This window comes from Pholcus phalangioides, unplaced genomic scaffold (assembly GCF_987345545.1).
Source record: "Pholcus phalangioides strain wild (caught in Gottingen) unplaced genomic scaffold, Ppha-v1.0 ptg000013l_1, whole genome shotgun sequence".
Lineage (NCBI taxonomy): Eukaryota > Metazoa > Arthropoda > Arachnida > Araneae > Pholcidae > Pholcus > Pholcus phalangioides.
In genome coordinates this window covers 36787269-36805038 of record NW_028301606.1, presented here as the reverse complement: position 1 = coordinate 36805038, position 17770 = coordinate 36787269, and the positions used below count along the sequence as shown (strand labels likewise).

The 17770-nt window shown below is 36.5% G+C and overlaps 1 protein-coding gene across 5 annotated transcripts in view; it reads right to left on the bottom strand.

Annotated features, from left to right (window-relative positions):
- LOC149079040 (flavin-containing monooxygenase 5-like) overlaps positions 1 to 13417 on the bottom strand; it is a 118929-nt gene extending 105512 nt beyond the window's left edge. For 2 of the 5 annotated variants that reach the window (XR_016193875.1, XM_089241309.1), the window contains exon 1: positions 2625 to 3496. Coding sequence is in view for 3 of the 5 variants with exons in the window: in XM_089241309.1 (XP_089097435.1) it covers positions 2625 to 3003 (379 nt within the window). In the remaining 2 variants the exon portion in view is untranslated. Of the gene's footprint in view, positions 1 to 2624; positions 3497 to 6031; positions 6150 to 9961; positions 10049 to 13141 lie in introns of those variants that run through there. The other 3 variants (XM_089241311.1, XM_089241312.1, XM_089241310.1) reach the window with 3 other exon arrangements.
- Between the last annotated feature and the right edge of the window lie 4353 nt (positions 13418 to 17770).

Genomic DNA, 17770 nt, shown 5'->3' with positions numbered 1-17770 from the left:
TGAAAACACCGAAAATTCCGTTCAAAATAAAATAAAAAAATACTGAAAATTGGTCATACACTACCACATGGCCATATTATCATCAAACACAAAATTATTCCAACCTGTGAGGTGTAGCATGGTTCATAGTGCAGAAGAACCTCTCGATAACGGACAGGCCCGTTGCCAGAAATTTCGTTCGGGGGAGGGGGACCACTTTAATTTGGGGGGGGGGCAAAGTTATAGAACAATAGATTTGGTCATCTTTTTCCATTTTTTCGGTCATTTTCTCACATTTCTGGGTACCAGACCCCCAATTCCCCCCTTCCTCGCTATGACCTTTATAACGGACACACGAGACCAAAAATTTTGTCCGCTAATGGTGATGTATGATATACAGTGGTACCTCATTTATACAACTTTCACTTTTATTTATATATCGTTCGTCTTCGGTCGCAATTGGTTCCTATTAAAATGTATATGTTACTCTAAAAGTTATACACTACCACGGTTATGCAATGCATAATCACCAGTGATTTCAATGAAGAAAAGGTTTGATTAAATTTCACTACATTTAACACTTTTACCGACTATGCATAATTTCCAAGTATTTCCATATATAAAACTGGAAAGTCTGATATAATACTGTATTATGTGTATGGAAAAACGTATAACCTTTCTTCTCTTCATTAAACCAATTAATTGTTTTTACCCGCATATGTGACGCTTGCACATCAAATATTTTGCAATAGAAATTAAATTAAAATAAGTGGGGAGATGAAAACATTCTTAACAACATTGCTAATCTTGTAATGTTGGCTTCCTTCACACGTATCAACAAACAAAACCAATGCATATTACCATTCGAGTTCACCCTCCTTGGCCATAGTTATATTCAGTTAATTGAGTAATTAATTGACAATTCATCATATTTACCGGCTTGATGGAATAAATTCTCAGTTTGTGATGAAAATTTAATAAATTATAGTTTGTCTGATTTACTGTCCGCTTACGGCGAGTGAAATACATTGAAGCCCTATTTTACGGGATTGGGGATCAGGAAAGTGTCCGTTTTCGTTTACTGATCATGTTAACATGAGTGGGTTTTATCTATAGTGTTTCCAAACATTACATTGTGGTGGCCTCCCGTAACCTATTCCTAAAAAAAGGCTAACAGCTTATTACGGGATAATATCAGAAACACAAAAAAAAAAAAAAAAAAAAAAAAAATGCTCTTGTCTGTCCAAGGAGGCGCGTCTCACAGTTTGATAACCCCTGGTCTAGGCCATTTGAAGAAAAAATAAAGACAAGAAAATCACTCCTGAAGGCAAATGGACTGTACAAACAAATTACTATAACTGGTTAGGTCAGTAGGTAATACACCGAAGGCCCAACGGGTTCTGCTTCGCCGTTCATATCTAAGTATGTACACACATAATGCTATATAGTTATTGATTAAAATTCACCCACCTCGTTGGGTATTTTTCCTGTTGTGGCGTTGTATTTGTATTTGTATAAAATAAAATTCATATACAAGAGCATTTATTTCGCGTTAAGCTTTTGAAAGAGAAATAATTTCTTGAATGTTTTCATTCAGTATTTTGAATGGTTTTATAACATCCAATATTCTTATTAGCATTTCCTATCAGTTAAATTTACCCAATATACGTTTCTGCACAGGCCCGTAGCCAGAAATTTCGTTCTGGGGGGACGATCAAAGTGATAGAACAATTGATTTGGCCATCTTTTCCCCTTTTTTCGATATTTCGGGGGGGGGGGGGAATCAGACCTCCAAGTTCCCCCGCTTTGTTTCTGCATAGTTATTTCATTTTCTGCATATTTATTAATGTGAAAAATAATTTCATTAATGACATTTTTTTTTAATATGAATTTATTAATTTTTTCCGAGGTTATTTTTTCATCAAATATAAACTGTCGTTAATTCTGAGATCATTTTTTTTCATGAAGAATGATTTTTCATTAATCCTGAAAATATATCTTTCTATAATTTGGAAATATTCTTCATTATTTATGAATTTTCATGAATTGCGAAATTCATTTTCCACCAATTCTGAAATAATTACTTTGAATAACTATGAAATTATATCGCTTTGATTCTAAAATTATTTCTCTCTTTAGTTCTGAAATATTTTCTAAGACTGAATTTAAAAGTAGCTGCAAGTTTTGAAAAATTTCTTTCACCAACTGTGGAACACATTTTTTTCTTGAAGGTTTTTTTTTCAAAATGTTTATAAATTCTGTAGCTACGAACGAACGTAGCTAAGACCCCTGTCATAGATAGACTTCATTATTATCTTAATCAAAGAGAAACACATTATTTCGCACTCATTAATTACGTGTCATCACATCTTTGTGTGTGTGTGTTCACCACTTTCTTCACACACGTAACGAAATTGTCAACCAAAAACAATGTCGCGTATCGTGAATGGCACCGAGCCTTTTCATTAGAATTTTAAAAATCGGAAAATCTATAACATTACAACTAACTTTTCACCAAATTTCTACTCGTTTCAAACCATATTATTCGAAGTCGTTTGAGTTAAAGATTTAAGAGCGTGAAGAATCTGTCTACTTAATCCATATGCATCGGTTATTTAAATGAACAGTTTCACTTCACAACTCACCCAATTCGGATACAGTTCTTTGAACACGGTCTATGTCCTTATGAAGATCTTGAATGCTGCTTTCTAAGACTCTCCGTACGGCGTCCTCGACTGTGAAAGTCAATAGATCCGGGCAGCTGTCGCCAATGAAGGCTGGATTACAGCCCAGGGGATAATTATCCGGAGACTCTTTCCCCGAATCCCTGGAGCAACTGTTCCCTCGGGACGGTTGCGGAGTTTGCTTGCTAGGTTCTTTTAATGCTGGTGATTGACTGTCCCGTGAAGATGACTGAGACTTTTTCACTTCTCTGGTGACGGATGATGATCGGCTTTTCGGTCTTTTCTTCGCACCGTAATCAGCCAATGGGATACTCGAAACGCTTTTAGTCCTTTCAGCCATTTACGAAAATTCTCTCATCAAAGCAATTTCCTTTGTTTTAAAAAGTATTAGGGACACAGAACTTTTTAATCGAGAACGTCTAATTTAGACGTAGATCGGTAGCCATCTTCAAGATTCGGTCAAGTCATCCATCGCTATCGCAACAGTCCACCAATCAATTTTCAGAGAAGTTGCGACGTGTATTAATTAAATTCCACAAGCACTTCCACACACCACTATGTTCGGATTCATAAAATTTCCACTCCGATGAAATTCACTGGTTCACGCGCCGTCCCTGAAATATCTGAAAATATCGGGAGCACAGTTAGAGATCAAGTTGATGTACGTTAGTGCGCACCGTTCTAATGGTGGCTCGTCACTCATATTTTCGGTAAAAGTTGCCTCCTATTCATAACACATCACTCACAAAGCTCTACATGCGCAACCAGTGATCCGATCCCTCGGGCCGATGCACTGAGCTCAAAGAGTCTTTACAAATTCTCCTAACCATGAAGTCATTAATTTATGAGACGGGATAATTCCTGAACAGAAAAGTACTAGAAGCCAAACACCAAAACACTGTCTCTACGACAATGAATTTTATGAAAATCGTGTCTTTTTTCTTTTTTTTTGTGTTCTAAATTTTCAAGGGTGAGCCAAATCTTGTTGTTCTGATCGAATGAGCATTTAGGTGGAGTCACTGTGTGAGAGAGTACATCATAACCATCCTGCCTCTCGCTTTTTTTTTTATGTCATTATTATTCACTTCGAAACTTAACATTCCGTCAATTTATTGTGAGACAGAAGATGTCTCGAGGCTGTCCGAGTCACACCAACAGAGACGGAGATAAAGGGTTTGAGCGTGAATCAAATCAACGATCCAGTACTAAGCGAATTCCACTTCGTCACACGCGACCTAATTTTGGGTACACCGCAGAACTTCTTCGCTTCCTTGTCGATGATGATTTACGCAAATCAGCTTATTATGATGAGATTATCGACAGATTTCGTGCGGCACAAACAAACACCGAAACAATACCGTATTCATGTATTCGATTTTATCGAAGCCTTTGATAACCCATAGGGAATGGAAATTTCATTTTTGAGCAGCATTCTTATCGCTTTATGACATCTGATGATTCACGAACGATGTTCAACTCTCCATAACGAATTGGAATTTCTCCACAAATAAATTTCGCTTTTCTGAAGCTTTTAACTATTGATTATACCATATGCTCCAGCAGAAAAATTTCTTTGATTTTCTTATAAGGTATATATGGTCAAAAAAGAAACGATATAACAATACAAAAATATGCAATGTTGAATGAATATATATCGCACGTACTCTTTCAAACTGTACTTTATGAGGTTGACGCTCTCGCCATAACCTCATAAAATGAAACTCTTTCACTGGCATAAATTCATGTCACCGATTCGCCTTTTGTCAAGAAGAAAGCTCGCTTCTCATTTTGAGCACTTGTGTAAGGACCTCTCCCCCCCCCCCACCCCACCAACTACTAGAGCAAAACACCCAGAATAGCAATGGATACCTCGCTTAACCGGATAAAATTCTCCGGCACCCCAAAGTTTCTCCCATAAGTTTTCCACTTTATAAGATAGGCAATTTCAACGACTTTTGCCCGCCTATTAAACGAATATTGCACAACACACGTCAACTGGTAATACATATCAACCGCTATATACATAATGCTTTTATTGAATGAAACATTTAGAATTAATGGGAAATATATTTTACACACTACGTTCAGATAAAATCATGAATATGTTTGAGAGTAGGTACTGGCCTACAAGTATTCAAGCTATCTTCAATACGTACATTTAATTATTTTATTTTTGTTCTCTGTTAAGACAATAGAGGACGCTAACTTTCCTAAAGCAAAACAGAAAAATCTTAGGTATTATGGTCAGTACGATTAAATATAATTTTCATTTCATTGTTTCATGTCTGATTTATTCGAGAAGCTTTATTGATATTGATTCCTTCATCAGTTTTCAATATGCAAACTATATTAACGTTGTAAAATGGAGATTCAATTGTTCCCGCATAATCGGATACTGTGTGCTGGAATCGTTGACATCCGATTAATCGAGGCCGACTGTACTCTATTTTTCTTTATTTATTGTATTGTCTTTTAATACCTTGAATTAGAGCTCCATCCGCAAAATTTGAGCTACACAATGACGTCAGTATTTTCGCTATAGCCAGTTGCTGTTCCCTATCTTGGTTTTTGTTTTTGGTAACGATTTCTTAGGCTTTATTTGGAGCGATAAACCTACACTTTGTTCAAAGATGGACGACGAGTCCGCTCTCTTTTGTAGGGCCTTACCTTGATTTGGAAAAACTTCCCTTCAAACCGAACACAACTCCGGTCTTTCGCCATATAGGGCAGTTTACTACCGAATGAGTTGTGCCAGAAGTGTATAAGAAAAGTACCTAACAGTTTGACTACGTATTTGGAGTTGAGTGTGAATAGTTTAGTGCTGCCATCTATTTTTCAAACTATGAGTGAAGTGTAATGACTAAATATTTGTACCATTGCGGGCAGGTTGCAGTCTGTGGCGAGACTTTTTAACGGGGAGATCGGTTCCCGTATTCATCAATAGATAGAGCTAACCATCGTAGCTTTGGGGGCAAGAAATAGGCAAAAAAGGGGGGGGCGCTGACTCTTCTTGGCCCAATGGAAGAAAAATTGAGCTTACTTTTTCTTGCTGCAAGCGCTTCAATTTCTTCCATCTACAAATGTGAATATTTAGAAATTTTATTGAATATTTATCGGTTTTTCTGTTTTAAAAGTTTCAAGATGTTTAAAAGTTTTACGAAACATGTTCCTGCACACATGTAATGACTACAATAGTTTTCATGTTGCAATCTAGTGAAGGACTGCTGAAAACTTTCAGAGTGAACCTCGTACTTCTCTAAGCGATTGAGTACAGAAAATATTTTGAACCGTACAATGCATACACATGTTTACTGTTCATATAAGGATAGAATAATAAAGGAAAAAGGGGTTACAGCCGAAGAGAATACCTTTAGCATGCTTCAAATAGATCCTTATCACACCAGTGAACCATCCGCTCACGTCGAAAGGAAATATCATAGTAACTACTGCATCTGCATGTAGCTCATTCCCACGTATGGACTCTCATAAGACTTAAAACTTTTCCTTTTCTGCTCAAATCAGGATGTTAAAAAGACGACACGTGCAAATAACTTCATCGTTATTCATGTTTACGAGACGCCTTTCCTCGAGTCGTTAGAAACTAATGTTCTAGAATTACCTTTAATTGCATTTAGGTAATCTTCTGTACTTATTAGACATCCTCCGGATTTCAGTTCATCTAGATGTCAGATGTGCCACATTATTACTATCACCATTATCATTGCAATAAGGAAAGAAAAAAACCCATCACAATCATATTTGCGGTATTTGAACGTTTCAGGGGGAAAAAAAGATGCACAAAACAAATGTTCCATACCGTTTAGTCCTCAAAGCAATCTAAAATCTTCACCAACGTGATTCCAGCTCTGCCAGTAAAAATCTGATGCATTGGGAGCGAAGTTCGTTGATGCTTGACACATGTTTTACCATATTCGTTGAGGATTTCCCACGATGATTGTTAGAAGATGGAAGAGATGCTAGATCTGTTGGAGTAGGTACTCTGGATGACACGGTATTAGCGGTCCTTGACCACTGACAGACCAGACACGACCCAGGCTCTTTCCCTCCCGGGATATAAGCCTTTTACCCATGCGGGTTGGGTCGCGCTGGGCGAAAGTCCTTGACCACCAGCACCACATACGGGCTAGCATTGTCGTGAAGGAGCAGTACATTCCTCTCCCCCAACTTCGTGATTAAATGATGCTGGCTGATTCACGGGTGCCGATCCAGGTCGATTTGTTAAGAGGGGTAACTTGTACGTTCGTTAGATCACAGCGCATTTCATGGGACAGACAAATTTTCCCTATATATATATTATTCAGTTCTTAAGAATGTCGATCGCTTCCATTCCGTCCCCCTTTGAATCGGCGCCTAAGCGGATGAAACCATTTCCTGCCGGAATGAATCTGAGGCATGCATCTTCCGTTGCAAATGAAGCTGGAACAGACATTTTCAGCTGCGAATGAAGTAGAGGCAGACATCACCTTGGAATGAAGCGGATGCAGGCATATTCAGCTGCGAATTGAGCGTAGATCCTGCACGATGTGTTGGGAGAGGCGACTTGTTGTGAAGGTTTGTTGGATCATCCCGCATTTTGCGGGACAGACTTATTTTCCCCATATTGTTCGACTCTCGGAAAAAGCGATCGTTCCCTTTGGATTTCACCTGCCGATTCTGCCTCACTTGTAACACACGTTCCAACTGTCGCAAGTTGCACTGCGAGCTGGTACGAATGGGCAAAACCATTTCTGCGGCCCTATACTCGCAGAAGTCTGAGCGTGTGCAACAGGCACTGAAACATAGGAAGCCAGCAAATATAAATTAATCATAAGAGGGTATGTTGCTTGTTCATGACACTGCATATGGCGCAGGTCGCCAAGAATATTACAGAACGAGCTTCTGAGGTCATTCCGTGTGAAGTTTTCGGACCTAATATCACTTCAATTCCCTCGGTAACCATCTTCGTTGCCGTTGATAGTAGTTGAAGAGCACCAGGACAAGTTACGTATCTCGTCCATCCTAGGATCTTATGTATGATGATGACGCAATGGCTTCATGCTCAACTAATAGAAATAGCATGGCAAAATTTCCCAAAAACCACCCTCGGAAAAAATCTTTCGTGACTAAGATAGATTTTCGACAGACACCCACGGACTTCTTTGAGAGAGACACCCCCGATTTTCACTATACAATCGAGACCAGACCAAGCTACATCACCTATTGGCAATTTCAGTGATTGCCCCTGATCAGGGGTTGCCTCTTCTCCCTATATTGACCAGAGCAGTTCGAGGCATATTAGTGAAAGGTGTAGGATGAAATGGTGATCACTTTCATGACAAAACGTGCGGAATATTTACTGCATACCTCTTTGTTTCTGACGATTAAAGGCAAGAAATTTTTCTTTGGTTACCTATTATATACACACCTTACGTATACAATTAAACATTACCTACCATTATTTTACAGCTTGATCTTTCCTATGACGATTTCAGGCAATTAAGATAATATGCATTAGAAAAAAAAAATTATATGATCACTTAGAAGCACCATCTTCTAATCTCTTAGAAGAAACAACATATGACAATAAAAGTAAGTTACTTCATGTATAAGAGAAGGAAAATAATTGCAAAATCCCTCTCTTTGACCCACGTCGATTTTTAATTTTGGCCGACGCATAATATATTATACGCCGAGATATTTCCTTGTTTGCTGGGAATTAAGTAATCAGTCAGGGACAGATTTATGACATTAATATATAATGAGATGTGACACATAAATATACATAAATTATCTACATGTTATGCGTGCCATGTCACACATATTACCGCAAATTTTCCTTTTAGCTCATGATGGATGTTCAATTCGGGGCCGAATTGACAATGATTTTTTGAAATGCATAAAACTTATGGCTAAATAACGTGCTCGTGGAATTGGGGAACTATAGATAGCGTTTTTGAGCGTGTCACGGAATATTTTTGTTTGCATAAAATAATTTACAGGGTGTCCCATAAATTCGTAAATAGTCCAAAAATTCATAGAAATTGAAGACATTGATTCATTATTGGAATGCGGTTTGAGAAAAAGTTATTCTCACAAAGAGGTAACTTGTTTTGGACGACAAAAAAGGTTTGCATGTTTGTTGATAGGTGGTGGCTGCACGATGCAAATCACTGGAAATATACAAATTAGAGTCCTATCAAAAGCAGGGTGTACGATTAACAGCAATTTCTTGGATTTTTCATGTCTCTGGCGATTTAAGGTTTTCATAGCGATGCTGACTATTGGTGAAAATGTTTTTCCTCAGCCACGAATCGTCGGCTGAAACATTACAAACGTTCAGGACACAGAAAAATTTGCTTTCGTGGTGTCCTCTATCGACAAAAAAAAAATTGAACTACATTTTGTTTCTGCACCCCTTTCCTGAGAATACCTTCTTCACAAACAACATTCAAACATACTAATTTCTTCAACTTTTATGGATTAAGAATTTATTCAATCTGACACCCTGTGCATCTTTTTTTGTCGTGTATATTTCCTGTATTTTTTAATACCGCCTGTTTTCTTTATAATACATCTCCCGTTTGAGTACAATCTCTCAGTTTCTCCTTATAACAATGACCCGGTGAAATTCAATATCATACTGCGGGAGTGTCCACAACAATGGATCTCAAACTGCCAGGCGTGCTTCTTTATGAAAGCACGAAAAATTCCTAATTTTGAAAACTCTCTAACTCTTAAACTCAGTAATAAGGTTTTTTTTAGTAATACAGGGAGGAAGAGAAGTCCTGGGACACATTTTAAAGATTAATAACAAATCAACCAATTGGCATAAGAGCATCCCCATAGACGCATGCTTTATATTTTGACATTCACTGTTATAAAAAAGTGTCACATTAAGATATAAAATTTTTCAAACATTCTTGATCTAACCTCTATTATCTTGTCACCCACAGCTCCCTTGCCCTAGTCATTGTTCATGCGAGGCTCCGCAGAAAGCGTCTCGAAAAGAACCACTCTTCATAGCATTGGATAAGTACTCATCAATATGGACAGACGCTAACCACTACACCCTTACAATTTTAATTTCAAAGAAAGCGTTTAGTGGTGGTAGCGGCAAGATTCCTTCCGAAGCAGCCGTTCGTACGTTAGAGATTTATTACCGTGGGGTATATTTTTCCAGCTGATTAAGAATTAATCCACTTATTAAGAATTAAGAATTAAGAATTAACCACTTATTAAGAATAAATGATAGATTTAAAAAAATATTATAGATGAGGCAAATTATTTTTTATATTTACCTTGTTTGATGTGCTTAACCAACACCACCTATAGGAGAAGGCCTCCGTACGAAGCTCGAGACGTCACTGAAGAAGGCCATTTAACATATTGTCATTGGATATAGCAGGCCGACGCATGCGATATCTTTACCTATTTTTACAGTATATCCAATGGCTATAGGTGAAACGGCATTCTTCAGTGTCGTCACAAGTTTCGTGCGAAGGCCTTCTTCCATAGGTGGTGCTCGTTAAACATGAAAGTAAAAACGGTGGGATTCCCAATTTAAACAAATGTACGGCTTTCGTTGGTATTTTTTGAACAAATTGATATAATCTAGCTATTTTTTTTCTTCCATACATCTAGAAAAATAAAACTTGATATTTAGAAAGAAAATGCGGTTCATCCAAGGCTAAAGTATTCCAAACATTATAAAAGATGCAAGCAGGTAGGTATGTTAAATCATAATAGCTATCGGCTATTTTTCCTTTACCTAGAAACTGACTGTACGGCCTTGAAACGCTTTCTATCGCGCATGTGAGGCGCATGAAAATGAGAATTCTATAAATAGATGGCGATTATCCACAAAATAAGTAGCTTTTATCAACACGGCTCGTAACGAAATATCTATCTCAAATACGAGCACTTCTCGCTTCACATCAGTGTCACAAAACTATATTGAGAGTGCTTTGAATATTGGATTTTTTTTTTTTTTTTGATATTCAGGAATGTAAATTCATAATTATGTACGATAACAGCAGAGAGAGAGCACAGTATTTTTTTAATATCGATTCAATATGGATGTCAAAATTTGATTGTTCTTTCAACTTCTTTTGATTAATGTATTAATTGATAATTTTTAATCACAAAATAATTATATAAAAAATATTTTTTTTTGGATTATATGCTCTTTGCTCCAGAGGTACACATTTTTAATCGATTTGAATAGTTTTTAATGATTCTTTTTTCAAGTTAAGGCTTGAGGTTCACATATGTGTGCCTAACGCAAATAGTTCTGGTAAAGATATAGACCAAAAGTAATTAATTTCCCCCCTTTTTTAAAGGGTATTTTGACATTCGATAAACACAAATCAATCAATTTTTTTTATAATAGTCAGTTTTGGTTCAGCTGTGAAAAGGATATGGGTGTCCTGAACGTCTCTTTTTCTTATCATCATTTCGTCAATATTATGCCAAATTGGTAAATCTTGAGAAAAAAATCTACAGTTTTCTAATTAATGATCTTTTTCACAGACGCACTTATTTTAACTAATTTTTCTTCTCATATATATTTGGCAATATGCATTTGGCCAGTAAAAATTTGGAATTTTCTCAATTTGATATTCTGTGCAAAAGTTATTTCTTAATCCTCTATGGTCCACTCCCGATAAAAACATGGTTGAAAAAAAATCTTTTCTCAAAAATGGATGTAAATGGGCGCTGTTAGTATATTTTTAATTGAAAGAATACACGAATGCATCAATTTAATTAATCACAGGGGAGTGTTTAATTAGTTAAGATGGTTAATTAATTAGTTAGCTTTATTTTACTGTCATCTACAAACAGATAAACTTTTATTCAGTAAAGTTTAATAGTTGGTTCGATGAATTTTGTTTATAATTCTTTCAATTTGGTGCAATTTTGTAAAAAGATATATAAAAGATGGTTTTGTAAAAAAGATCTAAAGATATAAAACTTCAGCAGCTCTCAAAAATGACACCGACAGGGAATCAACTCTTTCCAGACAAAAAACGTATTCTACTAACACCACTTTATATTATAAATACGGCTAAGAACTACTTTCTAAAATATCAATAAAATTGATGAAAAAATTGTTATAATAGGTTGTTTGGCCATGTATTTACCATGTACAGTATATTAAAATGTACACGGGACCATAGAGGGTTGAGATTTTTATTTTACACTCACGTTTTCTGTTTCATATTCTTTAACTTATCCAGGCACTTATCGTGGCACTTACGTTTTCCAAAACAAATTTGGAAGCGTGTGATGCCGGCGCTCATGCTGATGCAACAAATACGTTGTTCAAAAGAACGCAAATGCAAGATGTTGACCATGAAAAATATCAAATAACAATCAAATATCATCAAATTACATTGCTTTTCACTGTTCAGGTTTAATTTTTAGCATTTAGTAAACATGTACAGAAAGGCGTCCTCTCCACTTGTTCATACAATGGATACGGGAAACTGGCTGTATGAAGGCTATATGATAGGAAAATTCATCTCTGTCCTCACGGGGACACGAACCCTGGTTTCTCGTCCCCGTGAGGGCAGAGATGAATTTTCTTATTGTAAAAAATCGATATTTCTTCATACAGCCAGTTATCCGTATATATTGTATTTAGCAAACATTTTAAAACAAATATTTTTTTTGTTTGCTTAATGTGAGAGAGAAAACATTATAGTATGAAAATTAAATTTATCCTGTAAAGAGTACGGGACTTACGTTAACATGCTATCAACTGCGTTAATTATACTAATTCAATCCAAAATTATCCATGCACGTTTCTTTTTTTTTTGTTTCTTAATCTACACAAGATATTAATCTTATCAGATTCGTGTATCGATATAAAATATATGAAATGAAACAAATTTTTTTAATTTTAAAATTCACTTTTAAATAGGATTGATGTCAATGAAATCTCAATTACTTTTCTTCATTTCATTTGAACTGAACAGTTTTCTTTATAATTTCAATCAATTTTTATTCAATTACATTATTGTCACGCTGTTTTTATTATAAACGCAAGCTATTTTTAATGCATTTGTTTAAAATTTGCAATAAATCAAATATTAGCGGAATGTAAAACTTCAAACTGGCACAGGACAGCATATACAATCAAAAATATGTATAAAACATTTAAAATAAATCAATGGTTAAATATTATTTTCAGTGACATTTCTACTAGAGCGTACTTTTTCCACCATGTTAAAAAGTTTGACTCCCTTATCCAAAATGTTTCGTGGCACTCCCCTGACCGATTTCATAGCATCAAAGAGCTGTGTAAATATTACATGGCAAGTGTCGTATTAGAAACCGGAACCCAATGACGAAAATTTCTAAAAAAACTCATTTCTTAATAATAATATATTTTTTTACGCATAATATAACGAATTAATATTCATGTCACCTTGATAAGCAATAATAATAATAATAGAAAAATACAAAAGGCATCTTACCATGGCTCGCTGATTCAGTTGTCGACTCGGTCATTGTTATTTAATCCAGTATTATATTATATATGTAAAAAAAATTATTTTAAAGAATAATAATAATAATCTTGATTAAATAAGAAAGAAAAATTATTTAACGCGGTGAACGATCTCCCTTGGCGTCAGGTTGTCATAATAATGATGACAATAATGCGGATAATAAGGGCGGAAGAAGAAGATGATCACGCGAAAGCTAAACATGCGATGATCTCAACTGACGTGGATGATAAGCCGACCGTATGATTGTTTATTAGTTTGCCATACTCACAAACAAGAAGAAAAGAATTCAATGGCCATATCGCCATCTGGTGTCGAGTTTAAGAAACGTCTCGTTTTTCAAGCTTAGGTCAATGAACTTATAGAGATGTCCGAAATTCATAGAAGAGAGTAGAGTCTTATTAGTTTGATGATAAACGAATTCAGTGGAACCTCCCGTACCAGATGCTCTCAGTTAGCGGAAACCTCCTGTTAACGGTCACTTTTTACCAATTGAGTCGACAGACCCAATACATAGGGTGCCCCATAAATTCGTTAATAGTTCAAGAATTCATAGAAATTGAAGGAAGTGGTACATTTGGATGCGGTTTGCGAAAAATTTATTCTCCCGAAGGGGAATTATTTTTGATTGGGGTTCTAAAAGAAGTTCAAATTTTTGTCCGTAGAGGACGCCGCACGGAAGCAAATCACTGGAAATATGCAAATTGGACAAATTAGAGCCCTACAATCCTATCAAATACAGGGTATACGATCAACAGCTCATTTCTGAATTTTCCTTTCTTTCAAACCGAGCACAACTCAATGGTCTATCACCATAGGGCAATGTACTATCAAGTGAGTTGTGCCAGAAGTGTGTGTATCTAACAGTTTGAGTACATATCTGGTTTTGAGTGTGAATTTTTTAGTGCTGCCATCCATTTTCCAAACTATGAGTAAAGTGTAATGATTGAATATTTGTACTGCTGTAGGGCTGTTGGTCTCTGTGGCGAGACTTTTTAGGTGGAAGATCGGCTCGCATTCGCGCCTGGAAGGAGCTGGGAAGCACAGAAAACCAACATCAGCCGGCCATCATTGTGACGACGGTGGGGTTTGAACCCAGGATTCAAACCTTCAATTCTTGGATACGGGCGGTCTCTGAAGATATGGCGTCTAAACATACGGGCGGGCTCATCAAGCGATAATGCTTAGTCATCAAGTCCTCAATAATTGTGGATATGATGGCTACATATTCGCTGTACATAAGCTATTCTAAATCATTATTTCCTTTAAAGTATTATATTTATTATTTTCTGTTTTTAATATTGATACGTGTACAACTACTAGATTTGTAGCAGTTTTATTTGATAGGTGGCGCAGAAGTTCCAGTTCGAAGATGTTTCTCTCTCTCATATATCTACTTACTGCAGTAGTTCTAAACCTTTTTTAGCCCATGGCCATGGTAGCCTTTTGGACCATATGTTTCTCGTGGCCTTTGTCTTACCCAGGGTCCCCTACCCTCATCCAGGACGGAGACCCTGGTTTGAATAATATCGTATAGTGATGTTTCGGGAAGGGTGATTTATAGTGCAGGTTCGTTGGATCGTTTCTTATTTTGCACAGACCTATTTTTCCCATAAAATTCGGCTCCAGGAAGAGATGATCCCCCACACTTTCTGGATCCGTGCTTGCGTGAAGTAAGTGTAATTTTAACGATTTCCGAGGTATCGTCGGTCATTATACATTAGTAATGAGTCCGCTAGTATTTCTAGGCTTCTCTCCTAACCCGGGTCTTTGCTATGCGAGTGCATCATTCTAACCACTCGAACACCATGGAGGCTCTGAAGTTTGAGTGAAACAACGCTTAATGCCTGATAATAAATACCCCCGTTTATATAAAAGCTTTATTACATAAAAAAATGTATACGTATTAAAATCAGTTCAGTTTTGATTAGAAAGCAATTGTTGTTCATTGTTGGTGTAGGTGCGTCATCTGTTTGGCTATGTTCGTTAAACATGTGTAAGAAACATAGACAAAGATGCTGGCGCTTGCGTTCTCATGTCCAGGTTTAGGAATTTCTGGTAACCCTACTTCAATCCTTTGAATGGCATATTTAGTACGTAAATAATAAATAATATTGTTATGTTGGAAAAGAGTCTGCTTTCATTCATATATGAAATATAAAAAAATAATAAACATCAGCCTGTTTAAAAAAATCCCGCTGAGCTGAATGAAAATTTTCATTTCTATAGTGCCAAGGATCCTCACCTGCACTGAACTGTTTCTTTGCGCACAGAATTTCGATATCTGTGCGAAATGACAATGCTTATACAATATACAGAAATTTTCTATGCTCAGCAAAACACTCTGTGTACAAGGATGCATTCTTAGTGACTCTCAGACTCTAAACGTCCATACTTTGTAAACTTATTCACCATGAACAAAATGGTGCCTTTCCCAGTTACTTTTCTCTATAACCAATAAATGGATAAAAAAAATTTTATCAGCAAAAATATGCCTTCGAGAAAGTATTGAAAATTTATACAGTATACAATATTATCTAATATTAAATGTGAGAAACATTAATGTATTAACCCCTTCCGCTGCCTGTCAAATAAAACTGTTACAATGTTACGACTGAAATTAGAGACTGGTTTTGATTGATGTGCCGCATGAAAAAAAAACAATACAATATGATGTATTAGCTAATATTTAATAAGTAATAATATTAATTAAATTATCAAATTGGTCTCGAAAACAGTTGTTATTTATGTAATGTAAAATAACATCAATAAAACTTGCAAAGTATAGCTGCCTTTAGCTTTGGGTGACTTCAGTTACGAACCAGAATCAAATTTTCAATTTTTATATATTCTCCTCTTGCATATTTATTTATGATTATAAGGACTTATTAAGTATTTAATAGTAAAAAAAGTATTGCTCTAATAAAATATTTACTAATATAATATCATACAATTTTTTTTCTTTTATTTCATGTGGCGCGTCAACTAAGTTAGCTATGCACCTTGCATATGGTCCCATCAGTACCTAACAGAGGTCTCTTCTACAAACAACACTGCTAGTTGAGTTGTGGAAATTGCAAACTACTAGAAGTGTACAGGAATCCAGGCCCGTCATTAAGGGGGGGGGGGGGTCATATACTAAAAATATACTAAACATGGTATATATATATACTTATATACATACATTGAGTGCATGTTCTTTGCCCTCCCCCCTGGAAAAAGTTGAAATGACGGCCCTGCAGGAATCATGCGTAGTATATGAATTCGTAATAGGCATACGTCCTTCTGGAAATACGCAGAAAGTTTGTGCAGTCCCTCTGGTATCGTGCCATGTGTTTTACAATTATAATTTTTTCTCCCCCCCCCCCCCCACCATGTGGATTCTAAACTTATTTTTTTCCGTAATTGCTGAATAATTTCCAGTAGCCCCCCGAATGACCAACGAAATAATTATTCATTCATTACACTTCACGCACTGTGAGTTGAGGAAAAACTGATAGTTTAAAAAATTGATTGCAGATGGCAGCACTACACGCATTACACAGAAACAAACTTCACGGAAGGTTCACTATATATACACACACACACACATTTCAACATGTACGAATTCGTTAGAGGTTCCGCAGAGGAATATGGACGAGGTGCATGTCAGTAGTAGTAGTAGTAGCCCCCAAATGACCAGTCACATATCTTCTCCTAACCAGCCACGGCTCACCGCTCTGTCTCAATGAAGAGATACAGGCAAGTGGTTGAAGAAGATCTGGGGATCTTAGCCATGCAGGAAAATATGTGTATGTGTTATGAACCTAATGTGAAGTTTTGTTTCTGTGTAATGTTTCTTATAGTGTGTTTTTTTCTTTCAAACCGAGCACAACTCAGGTCTATCGCCATGGGCAATTTACTTCCTATTGAGTTGCGCCGGGAGTATAAGTGTGTGCACCTAACAGTCTGAGCGCGTATCTAGTGTCGTGTATAATTTTTCAGTGCTGCCGCCATCTATGTTTCAGAAATGAAATGAGTGAAGTGTAGAGGCTGAATATTTGTCGTGTTTGTAGGCCTGTTGCTCTCTGTGGCGAGACTTTCCAACGGGGAGATCGGCTTGCATTTGCGCCTCGAAGTTGGGGACCACAGTAAACCAACTTCATCCGACCACCACTGTTTCTACGGTGGGGTTCGAACCCGGATCACCGCGATGCTAGTCCGTCATTATATTATGCTTATAGTGCTATTATGCTACGTGTCATCAATTTTTCTAACTATGTGTAATGAAAATGAAATGCGAAGTGTAATGATTGAATAATTGTACCAGTTGTAGGCCTGTTGCTCTATGTGGCGAAATTTTTTAACGGGGACATCGGCTCACATTCGTGCCTTGAAGGTGGAAACCACAGAGAAAATCTTGAGAGTACGCGTACAACTACTACTTAACCGTACATACACTACGTAGACGGTTCACTGGAGAATTTCTAATGAATAGTTACATGCCGGAATGTGTGTGTACTTCGCGTTATTTTAACGTATTTATAAGAAAGCTATGCTCCATTCATGTTATACTGATGATGCCACCCGTCTTACATATTTTGAAATGAAAATTCCAAA